The sequence below is a fragment of the Taudactylus pleione genome, unplaced genomic scaffold (assembly GCF_031769625.1).
Source record: "Taudactylus pleione unplaced genomic scaffold, aTauple2 ptg000937l, whole genome shotgun sequence".
Classification (NCBI taxonomy): Eukaryota; Metazoa; Chordata; class Amphibia; order Anura; family Myobatrachidae; genus Taudactylus; species Taudactylus pleione.
The window spans coordinates 2,409,231-2,421,874 of NW_028285338.1; the positions used below are offsets into that span (position 1 = coordinate 2,409,231).

The 12,644-nt window shown below is 49.7% G+C and overlaps 1 protein-coding gene across 1 annotated transcript in view; it reads left to right on the forward strand.

Annotated features, from left to right (window-relative positions):
- The window catches only part of LOC148473307 (tyrosine-protein kinase-like), a 68,097-nt gene extending 58,197 nt beyond the window's left edge, over positions 1-9,900 (forward strand). The window contains exons 7-9 of the mRNA XM_088459811.1: positions 3,371-3,524; positions 6,638-6,769; positions 8,662-9,900. Of these exons, the coding sequence (XP_088315937.1) occupies positions 3,371-3,524; positions 6,638-6,769; positions 8,662-8,861 (486 nt within the window). The 3' untranslated portion in view covers positions 8,862-9,900. The remainder of the gene's footprint in view (positions 1-3,370; positions 3,525-6,637; positions 6,770-8,661) is intronic.
- Positions 9,901-12,644: the final 2,744 nt, after the last annotated feature.

Genomic DNA, 12,644 nt, shown 5'->3' on the forward strand with positions numbered 1-12,644 from the left:
AACAGTAAGTAACCCCCCTCTCTCCTGGTCTCCAGTCTTTTAGAGAAGCAGGAGGTAGAGGAGGAACTGAAATGGGGGGGGGTGTAATTGTGAGATTTAGGAATGAATAGTTATAAACAAATGCCCCCCTGCAGTTCCTTCCAGCCCTGGAACATGAACCTTTTACCTCCTGAACCCTGTAAGTACACCACCTGTGAAGTGTAACTGACCCCCCTGCAACTGAAACCCCCACACCCTGCAATTATCCCTACTGCACACTGTATCTACACCCCTGCAACTGCCACCTCTGCACCCTGTAATTACCCTCATGCAAGTGACACCCCTGCAACCTGTAAATGCACCCCACTACACGCTGTACCTCCCACACTTACACTGTGTAACTGTCACCTATGCAAGTGACACCACTGCACACCCATGGAACTACCCTTGCATGCTATAAGTGCACCCGCCTGCAACTGCACCCCCACATCCTGTAACTGCCCTCCCTGCACCATGTAATGGCATTACTGTGTGGCTTAATGTGTAAGGGGTACTGTGTGGCGTAATTTGTTAGGGGACTCCTGGTTGGTGTAATGTGAATTGGGGGTACTATTGTGTGGTCACGACACTTGCCTGTGAGACCACGCCCCTTTTTTCTCTCTCCCTATTTAAAGTAGGGGGGGCACCAATGCGCTTACTGGCACAGGGCACCAAAATGTCTAGCTACAGCTCTGGGGCACTACATACGCAAGTTTTTCAACAGCTGGTCCAACGATGGGGTCTTCCACAGGTCGACCTCATAGCATCCAAACAAGATCATCAACTGCCTCTCTACTGCTTTCGGACGAAAGACCCAGTGGCAGTGAATGCACTGTTAATGCCGTGGCAGTTCCAATTTGTCTATCTGTTCCCTCCGTTTCCTCTTCTCCCTTGGATTCTACAATGCACAAAATGGAGAAGGCCAGGGTTCTATTGGTTGTTCCGGATTGGCCTTGCAGAGCCTGGTATTCCAACCTTCTACTTCTGCGGATCGACGATCCATGGCCTCTGCCTCTAAGAGAAGATCTCTTACTACAGTGTCCTTTAATCTATCCAGACTTAAAGCGGCTTTGTTTGACGGCGTGGCTGTTGAAAGGGCCATCTTAATACCACCGTATTTGCAAGACTTCTGTTTCAGGGTGTGAACGTAGAAGGTCTCCTCCTATGGAATTCAACCTAACCAGATTTCTGCTTTTTCTACAAGCAGGTTTCTCAGCCAGTCTGCGGTCGGGTTCTCTGACAGCTCAAATTTCAGCACTAACAGTTTTCTTCCAGGAGAATCTGGCCTTGATACTGCAGGTATAGATTATTCTACAAGGTGTGATTCGGTTACAGCCACCTTTTGTTCCTCCTACGGATCCATGGGATTTGGATCTCATACTTTTCTTCTTACAGTCTCCTCTGTTTGATCCTTTGGCATGGGTGGAGTTAAAATATCTTACGTGGAAGGTAACACTTCTCGCACTGGCCTCTGCCAGGAGTGGGTAGGAATTAGAAGCTCTGTCCTGTCATCCTCCTTACTTGGTATTTCATGAGGATAGAGCGGAACTCCGGGCTAGAATGGACTTCCAAAGATGGTTTCGGCTTTCCACATCAACCAGCCTATTGTGGTACCGGCTTTTCCACAAGATTCACCTTAGTCTAAATGCTTGGATGTTGTTAAGATTCTTCATTTTATTATGTGGAAAGGACTGCAGCCAGACGTACAACGGACACTTTATTTGTTGTATAATGCTGCTCGTCCTCTTCCAAACAGTCGCTGGCCTGCTGCATTCATCTGACAATCAGACAGGTGTATATGGCCTCATCTACGGAGCCTCCGCCTTCTATTACAGCGCATTACACTCGCTCCATGGGTTCCTCATGGGCGGTTGCTCGTAGGGTTTCCATGGATTCTTTTTGCCGAGCAGCCACTTAGTTTGGCCAGCATACTTTTGTTCATTTTATAAATATAAAATGTTTGCGGCCTCTGCAGTGCAGTATGGCAGGTCTGTTTTGCAGGGTTCTCAGCGCTATCCCGTCCGTAATGGGAGCTCTGGGACGTCCCCACTGTCTATGTACACCAGTGTCCCCTAGTGGATGAAGGAGAAAACAGGATTTTGGTACTTACCGATAAATCCCTATCTCAGATTCCATAGGGGACACTGGACGCCCACCCTGCGCTGCTCCTTCCTGCCAGGATTGGGGTTATGTTATGTTATGACTGTCAGAGAACTATTTGATGTCTATGGTCGTGTTACTGTTTTTCAACCTTTTCATATGTTCTGTGTTCCTGCTTCGCCTCCTCCTCCTCTTCTGCTTGTTTTTTCTCAGCTCCCCTCGGGCACAGTTTGCAAAGACTGGGGCTTGGAGGGGGGTATAGAGGGGGAGGAGCTAGTCACACTTATTAATAATTTAAAGTGCCAGCTCCACTTAGCACCATCTATACCCCACTGTCTATGCTCTCCAGTGTCCCCTATGGAATCGGAGAAAGGGATTTATCGGTAAGTACCAAAATCCTGTTTTTCCCCCTACTCACATCCGTAATACTGTGCAAGTCTGCGAAGTGATCGGTAACATGGAGGACCATCGGTAACATGGAGGACCATCGGTAACATGAGTAACATCAGAGCCTCACACGCAATTACACCAGATCAGACCTCACTCAGAAATTGCTAAACTTCCTGTACGCTGTGAGAGCTCAGGCTACGTAGGGCATCGCAATGCCTAATTTATGCACGCACCTGCAACTGCGTTACTTTAAACAGTGCATTTCGCTGACTGCCCCCCCCTGCCACCACCTCCAAACGCTCACTTACTGTCAATCACTTGATGGGTCTGTGTGGACACTGCGATCGTGCACATCGATGTATACTCATGCACAGAACGCAACAATCTGCCGTCTGTGGGCGTAATTGCAGTTGCGATCGTTAATGAATCAGCCCCAGTGAGCGACGTTTATTAATGAAAAAAAACCAGGAAAGATATTTTACTCTGACAGTATATAGTAATATTTAACATGTACTCTGACAGTATACTGTAATATATCACATGGTCTGACAGTATAGAGTAATATATATCACATGGTCTCTGACAGTATACAGTAATATATATCACATGCACTCTGACAGTATATAGTAATATATATCACATGGACTCTGATAGTATATAGTTATATGTCACATGGACTCTGATAGTATATAGTTATATGTCACATGGACTCTGACAGTATATAGTAATATGTCACATGCACTCTGACAGTATATAGTAATATGTCACATGTGCTCCATCAGCCTAGAACCGGCTTCTCCCTATCACTAATGTGAGCTGTGAATGCTGCGTCAGGACTCTGTAGCCTGTGATTATTTTGCAGATATCCCAGGGAATGGACTACATGGAGCAGAAGGGCTGTGTACACCGGGACCTGCGCTCAGAGAACATCCTCCTGTCTGCCATGATGTCCTGCAAAATTGGAGACTTTGGCATGGCGCGTTTCATGGATAGTACCTCCATGGTTATCTCTGCAGGTTAGAGAAATCGTTATCAGGATCAGATAATCCTACAGGTGACTCTGGGGCAGAGGAGGGAGTTACAGAGCCACACACAAGCCGCACACAAGCCGCTGCGCAATTCCGTCCTTGCTGAAATGCAACCGCAGCAGGAGGTGTCTGACACCCGCTTCCTGCATCTGTGATCCCCGCTCCGTGACCCGTCACATCCTGGCATCACGTTCATGAAGGTTACCCTACGGTCAGGCTCAAGCTTACCACAGCCTGGCCGGCTCCTGTCAGCCTGTGAGTCCGTGAACGCAAACCCTGGCGACATGCCCCCATTTCTGGGAGCACAGGCCGTCCCCATCCCCGCACCACAGAAGCAGAGACATAGCGGGGACTTTGCAGGAGCTGCTCTGCACATATGTGGATTCCCAATATTCGGTAATCTGTGATCAGCAGTGACCTTACGCTGAATCAGACCCTATCACAGCAGGCGCCAGACTTCTCTATCGCCATGTAGGCTACAATAATAGTCTCAGGTCTAATTAGGAGACGTGTAATGATAGATGAGTGCGGTCATACGTGACTGAAGAAGCTAAGTCGGGCATGACCGCACTCCTCTAAGTCGGGCATGACGGCACTCCTCTAAGTCGGGCATGACGGCACTCCTCTAAGTCGGGCATGACGGCACTCCTCTAAGTCGGGCATGACGGCACTCCTCTAAGTCGGGCATGACGGCACTCCTCTAAGTCACGCATGACGGCACTCCTCTAAGTCACGCATGACGGCACTCCTCTAAGTCACGCATGACGGCACTCCTCTAAGTCACGCATGACGGCACTCCTCTAAGTCACGCATGACGGCACTCCTCTAAGTCACGCATGACCGCACTCCTCTAAGTCACGCATGACCGCACTCCTCTAAGTCACGCATGACCGCACTCCTCTAAGTCACGCATGACCGCACTCCTCTAAGTCACGCATGACCGCACTCCTCTAAGTCACGCATGACCGCACTCCTCTAAGTCACGCATGACCGCACTCCTCTAAGTCACGCATGACCGCACTCCTCTAAGTCACGCATGACCGCACTCCTCTAAGTCACGCATGACCGCACTCCTCTAAGTCACGCATGACCGCACTCCTCTAAGTCACGTGATTGTTACTGAAAGGGCAGATAGAATAACTGGGAAACCAGCAGGATAACATCATAGGGTAGAAGAATGGCAGCACCTGTGTGGTTACATCATAGGGTAGAAGAATGGCAGCACCTGTGTGGTTACATCATAGGGTAGAAGAATGGCAGCACCTGTGTGGTTACATCATAGGGTAGAAGAATGGCAGCACCTGTGTGGTTACATCATAGGGTACAAGAATGGCAGCACCTGTGTGGTTACATCATAGGGTACAAGAATGGCAGCACCTGTGTGGTTACATCATAGGGTACAAGAATGGCAGCACCTGTGTGGTTACATCATAGGGTACAAGAATGGCAGCACCTGTGTGGTTACATCATAGGGTAGAAGAATGGCAGCACCTGTGTGGTTACATCATAGGGTAGAAGAATGGCAGCACCTGTGTGGTTACATCATAGGGTAGAAGAATGGCAGCACCTGTGTGGTTACATCATAGGGTAGAAGAATGGCAGCACCTGTGTGGTTACATCATGGAAATATAAAATAGTGGCTGCTCAGATCATATTAATGGTCATTCACAGGCGCATGGCAGGGAGGGGGTTAATCTAGACTAAGAAAGACAATTCCCCCAGCACACTGCAAGAGACCTGCAATAAGGTGTAAATGGAATGGGTATGAATGGGTATAATGGGTATGAATGGGTTCGATTCCCGTCAGCGGCAGCCCGACATCAGCAGAGTTCGGAGCAGCGGAAGCCCAACAGCGCTGGAAATACCGATCGTGGATAGGTGAGTATATACTAACCTAACCTAACCCCCCTAACCCTCCTTAGGGGTGCCTAACCCTAACTTCCCCCCCAAGTGCCTAACCCTAACCCCCCCCTTCCCCGCTGCCTAACCCTAACCCCCCCGGGGTGGTGCCTAACTCTGTCCCCCCCGGGAGCCCTAAACCTAACCCTCAGCCCCCCGCGGCTGTCCACTCGCGGTGCCCGGCATCACTACGATCGGGATGCCGGGCGCCGGTCTCCCGGCGTCGGGGAAATGTGGGCGTCTACATCTAGACGCCCGGCATTTCACCCTTGCCGGGATATGACAGTCGGGAAGCCGGCTGCTGGTATTTAGGCAGTCGGCTTCCCAATTGCTTCCCGGTGTAAATACTATGATAATAGAAATCCAGAGATCTTTGTTGCATATATTTGTAAAGATATATTTATGCCATTTGGACTCCATCATCCAGGCGTCTCTGTACCAGTGGCCCCTAATGCTACATGGTAATATCGCCCATGGTTACAGCGCAGTAAGGAGCCCGCGTGTGGTTACAGCGCAGTAAGGAGCCCGCGTGTGGTTACAGGGCAGCAAGGAGCCCGCGTGTGGTTACAGGGCAGCAAGGAGCCCGCGTGTGGTTACAGGGCAGCAAGGAGCCCGCGTGTGGTTACAGGGCAGCAAGGAGCCCGCGTGTGGTTACAGGGCAGCAAGGAGCCCGCGTGGTTACAGGGCAGCAAGGAGCCCGCGTGGTAGTAATTATAGCTATTATATGATCATTAGGGGGTGATCTGTGTGGTGACGTCATAGTTACTATGGTGACGTCATAGTTACTATGGGGGTTATCCGTTTGGTGACGTCATAGTTACTATGGGGGTTATCCGTTTGGTGACGTCATAGTTACAGGCCCAGTGTGGTGACGTCATAGTTATTATGGATAGACAGGCCCAGTGTGATGACATCACAGTTACTATGGATTGACAGGCCGAGTGTGATGACCTCATATGGAGGAGTGGTATATATACCCACTGGGTGGGGATCAGTGCAATGACATCATGGGAAGAAATGGTCCCTATTAGTCCCCTTTGTGACTGGCAGTCAGACTTCTGTTTTTGGAGATTTGGGACCATATAAAGACACATAAAATAAAGATAATGGAAGCCTGTTATGATGACCATGTGTTCTGGCTGTATGTGGGATAATAATCCCACCGTATTACTTATTACTGACAGCTCTGCTCTTACTAACAGATGCTCAGATTCCTATTAAGTGGATGGCACCTGAGGTCTTCATGCTCCAGAAATACTCCAGCAAGTCAGATGTCTGGTCATTTGGGGTCCTGCTCTGTGAGATTATGACGTACGGGAAGATGCCTTTCCCAGGTGAGTGATGGTCTGCCAGGATCTAACAGGAGGTGTGAGGTATTTGGTGCGCGCCTCAGGGCACAGAGACTGGGGTTGTCGGACAGTGAGGGGCACATTCATTATGCGCTGCATACAGCATTCCCAGCACTGGTTGGAGGAAGGGGGTGTAGAGCGGTAACGTGGCACATATGGGTATCATTAGTCTAGGCCACATTTCTGCCAGGTCTACCCCATACACTGGCTGAGCTAGAGTGCCCTATTGTGTCTGTGTCTGTATGGTAATCCCCTGGTGTGGATTCATGCGTCCGAGTGTGCAAGGCCTGACACTCTCCGTATACGCTGACCAACCGATTTCTCCTTTATCGGATTCACCATCAAAACCATCCGCTTCTCTATCTGAGTGCGTCCTCTTGTGTTAGCGGTCAGCGTCATTCCCAGACACGCCTGGAAGGCGCAACATCGCCCCGTGTTACCGTCCAGAAACGCCCCTCACATTTCTGATACTGTGCGTCTAAATTCAGGCTGAGACTCTACAAGTCCACAATTGGGATGCGTGCAACTCAGGCCCATGCGCATACGAAAAACATCGCCCCACTGCGCCCAACTCACAGGTGCAGTACGTTTCTATAGCGCTACTGCGCTGTCACTATGGTGGTGCTTCTTTATCTCTACAGTTATATCAGAGGCCAGAACCAGAACTACGTACAATGAATGGGAATTGTGGGTACAGCCATGGGACGCATCCATTCGTTATTCTGGGATCTGCGCTCTGTGGGCCTCATTCAGAGATTTACACTAATGCGATCTCAGCGGTAATAATATGCTAATGCCTCCAAAGCGCAGCCGAGCACAGCGACGCCCACTGCCGCCTTCTTACATCCGTCTAACGATGTGCAACAGCGCAAACATCAATAACATTGACGCAGAACGGGCAGTCACACAGCATGTAAGTCACGTCTGACCAGCCGCAAACACTGCGCCTCCCCTGACACGCTGAGAGCTCTTATACGCCAAAGGCGATGGCAATGGCCAATTTATGCACGCCCATGGAAAGGCGTTTAAGCAATCAGACGCGCCTGCGTTTTTCCAACCACCCTCCTGTTACCTCCCCCAAACGCTGACTGCCGGTCACACACTTTGTGAGTGATTCTGTGTACGAGAGTAATCGCAATGCAAACGCTGCACGTGCGCAATAGCTAACAATCGCTTGCTCTGCGACAATATCGGCATGGCGTACATCTATGAATCAGGTGATTGGTCAGTAATGGTCTCTATAACTGGGAATTTCCTCTAAGTACCAGTAACAGGAGAATACTTCATTCCAATACACTAACTCCAGGGGCCTCATTCGGAGCCGCACACGATGACGACCTTTGAGAGTTATCTTTTTTTTTTGCTTCTGCGCATGTACAAAGCATGTTCCTGGGCGGTGGCTTTGCAGAGTCGCAGAGGTGGCCCGTGTTATGGGCGTGACGCTGAAGTGGCTGCGCACACAAACGCTCCGTCGCTCGCATTGGAGCCCATACGGAGATCGTGCACCTCGCATGGGGCTGCTGCAAATTTACATGTGAAACCGGTGGTGGCATCTAAGGAGGCACCAGGCGCTATTACAGCGAGCACAGACGCACAAGGTGGTCTTCTCAGTCCGTGCACACTCAGACGCACGCTTGTACACCAGGACAGGGCTTCTACTAGCGTCGGTATAAAGCCGCAGATATGGTTACGGCAAAAGGCGCTGACGCAGTCGCTGCAGAGTGTGACTGGGAGTCAGCCCATGGGTGTAATCTGCATGTCGGGGGAGTTCCTCCTGGGAACAATATACAGGATACTGTAACCAGAGTGTATAATATAATGGCTGCTTTATAATCTGACACCGGCTTTTGTAATGACAGTTTAATTGTTCCCAATAGATAAATCGAATGGGGAGTATCGGGAGCACATCCTGGAGGGGAACGCTCTGGAACCTCCCGCTGACAGCCCCAATAATGTGTCACATATCATGACCATGTGCTGGAGGCACCAGCCAAACACCAGACCCTCATTCTCAGAGACGGAACGCTTCCTCATGGAGCTGCTGGAACCAATGCTGGTGGATGACACTGTGGAGTGAAAAGCTCTGCAGAGGAGAGTGATGATGTTCTGCAGAGATGATGGAGGAAACACAATAATGTGTTGGAGCTTCCAGATTGTCATATAGGGACCTGGTGATAACTATATAGCAAATATCCTACACCGAGAATCTCTTACTGTCTTCCCATAGAAGTGTCTGTGTGTCAGATGGTCTGATCATACTGCAGGCCCTTCTCTTACAGCAATACCCCACTGTGATAGGTCCATCCCAGGACTAAGGACAGCACTATAGGATGTGTTCCATTCCCAGAAGTGCCACGTCCCTTGTATCTGCACAGTGCCACGTCCCTTGTTCTGCACAGTGCCACGTCCCTTGTTCCTGCACAGTGCCACGTCCCTTGTTCCTGCACAGTGCCACGTCCCTTGTTCCTGCACAGTGCCACGTCCCTTGTTCCTGCACAGTGCCACGTCCCTTGTTCCTGCACAGTGCCACGTCCCTTGTTCCTGCACAGTGCCACGTCCCTTGTTCCTGCACAGTGCCACGTCCCTTGTTCTGCACAGTGCCACGTCCCTTGTTCTGCATCTGCTCCTGCTCTCTGTGTTTGGACAATCGCCTGGTTCTCCTGTTCTGTGTGCTGGGTGTTTCTCCACAGCCCTGGATATTGTTCTGCATGTGGAACCTCAGTATTTACTGCTGACAGGATGGCGTGGCCCCAAGCGCAGTGCCAGGTGTATTTCCCATTTAGTACCCAGGATACATTTCCCAGTATCACTGTATCATGCTGGTGGTGTGGGGATCAGTACCTGCACTTATTAGTGACCAGTAATGTAATAGAATTATAACGTGACTGTATCCTGGGAACATGTGTAATCTCCTATGCCCAACTACATATAACGTCAGGGCACATATGGAATACAAATCCGGGGCGCTGAGAGGGAGAGGTGATTATTGTGACTGTAACCATAGCCCCATACTCCTGTGTCTGGTGTGATAATGAGGTATACTAAAGCCTGTACTGTGATTACGCTCTGCTTCCAGTATATAAGGATACATAAAAGGAAATAAAATCTGTATATCAGTGGCGTGTGTATTTCTGTGCAGTGAGGGGGTAATGCTTATAGTGATGTATGGTAAAGGTAAGACCAGTCACAGTGGCATCATACTGTGGGAGCGTTGCTATAACACCTTTATGGGTGAGTGCACATTGGGAGTGAGGGCAGAAGACAGGTAATACTGCTTATGAAGGTGTAAGTGGATTAAGCCATTTATTAATGCTCCTCAGACTAGGAATACACCCCGATTCTTATCCCTGGGTGTAAGCAAAGACAGGAGGAGTTATGGGCTGAGTGGAGCCAGGGGGAGATGTCAGTAGATGGAGGATTATGGGCTAGGTGTAGACAGAAGGAAATGGTAGTGGAAGTAGAGGCAGGAGGAGATATGGGCTGAGTGGGGGCAGGAGGAGATATGGGCTGAGTGGGGGCAGGAGGAGATATGGGCTGAGTGGGGGCAGGAGGAGATATGGGCTGAGTGGGGGCAGGAGGTGTTATGGGCTGGTGGAGGCTCTGGGCCCCACAGCAGCTACTTGTACCTATAGTAGTTACGCCTTGAGCTGGGTTGATGCAGGAGGAGATGTGAGTGGATGGAGGCAAAAGGGGGTGGTAATGCGGAGATAGGAAGAGTTATGACTGGTAAAGGCAGGAGCAGGTGGTAGGGTAAGTGAAAGCAGGAGAAGTCATGGGTTGGGTGGAAGCAGGAGGAAGTGGTAGAGATATGCGGCCCCTACACGGTGCGATATTTTACACAATGTGCACGATTTTGATTAATCGTAACGATCAAGCACATCGTGTGTAGTTTCTGTGTGCATACGATGCCGGTGCGCGTCCCCGCAGTCGTATAGTTGGATCGTAGATCTTACTGCAAAACAGTAAGAATAAAATAAATAACCAGTCGGCGCTAATTATCAGAGAGTGAAAAAGGACTTGATGCAATAAGATCGATAAAGCTGCTGTTCCAAAGAAACTCTGTAGTTTCTCCCAAGAAAATTGGAATCATAAATATAAATAAGGAACTGCGCTAGCTCAATCAACGTATAATCAATCATAAAAAATAATTTATTCCAACATATAATAATCACATAAATGCATTTGTGAGATTATTATATGTTGGAATAAATAATTTTTTATGATTGATTATACGTTGATTGATCTAGCGCAGTTGCTTATTTATATTTATGGTTGCAAAACAGTAAGATCTACGATCTTGAGTACAATGTGTAATACGATCTTCCATTACGATGCATAGAAGTGTAACGATCAATCGTACACCATTTGACCACATTGTCTGAAGAATTTCAAGGACAATCGTACTACACATCTTACCAACTTTGAATCACACTGTGTATGGGGCCCTTAAGTGGAGACAGGAGGAGTTCTGGTCTGGGTATAGGCAGTAGAAGTTGTGGGTTGTATGTAGACAGGAGAAGTTATGGGCTGGGTAGAGTCAGGAGAAGGTGGTAGAGTAAGTGAAGACAGAAGGATTTATGGGCTGGATGAAGGCAGGAGGTGGTGTTAGGGTAAGTAGAGGCAGATGGAGTTGGTAGAGTTAAGGTGCCTACACACTAGGCAATATTTACACGATCCGCCTGATTCCGACGCATCGAAACGAGAGATCATGTAAATATGTCCTAATCGTGAGTATCCGCTCACGATGCCGATGCATGTACCCGCTGGTCGTACATTGCATCTTTAGATCTTGCCTGCTGCAGGCAAGATCTGAAAATCTCTGGCACGATGCACTGGAAATAGTTAGGATGCACAATAGATCTTGGGTCAATTTGGACAGGTTTTAACTCCAAATTGTGCCCACGACTGCCGGGGAGAGTTCACCGTGACCACATTGCCTAGTGTGTAGGCATCTTAAATGTAGGCAGGTGGTGGTAGGGTAAGTAGATGCAGAAGTTGGTGGTGGAGAGTAAGTGGAGGCAGAAGGATTTATGGGCTGGGCAGAGACAGGAGAAAGTGGTAGAGTAAGTGGAGGTGGCAGAGTAAGTGGAGACAGGAGAAGGTGGTAGGGTAAGTAGAGGTAGGTGGAGATGGTGGTAGAGTAAGTGGTCTGGGTGGAGGTGGTTGAATAAGTGGAGGCAGAAGAATTTATGTTCTGGATGAAGGCAGGAGGAGGTGGTAGAGTGAGAGGAGGCAGGAGGAAGTGTGAGGATACCAGGTATATATTAATACTTTCTACTCCAGGGTCCTTAGGGAACCACAGGGATACCTTGGGGGTATAGGCTTGGCTTCGCCATGGGCACCACACAGTTAAGTCTGTCATCCCAGGATGCAGCGGGCCCCCTCCTATACCCTGCCCCCAGGCCAAGGCACCTCAGTTTCAGTAGGTGCCCGGCCGGAGATGGGTTACTGCACAGGGTAACAGCCCGTGTTTCACAACCCCTGAAGAAGATCTTCAAGAGCAGTAGTATGGACAGTCCAGCAGACGTCCATGCTACTGCTCCGACACCCCCGCCGGCGCCGACCACAGGTAGCGATCCGGGGAACTTGGCGGACTCTTGGACTGTGGTCGGACCTACGGTAAGCAGCGGGCACCTATGGTAGGCACCCGCTGTTACGCAGTCCAGTGTCCCCAGGGCTGGGGGCTCCCTGGGGGTGGCAGTATAGTGGAGCCAGGCACTGAGCCTGCGCTCACACTAGACCACCAGGGATGTGGGGGTGGAGTGTTATGGAAGGGCTCCAGCATCCCGGGGGTTAATGGCCTGCTAGGGGAGGACACCTTCCCTGTTCAGCACAGGAGGCGCCTTACACTGAGGTTTTG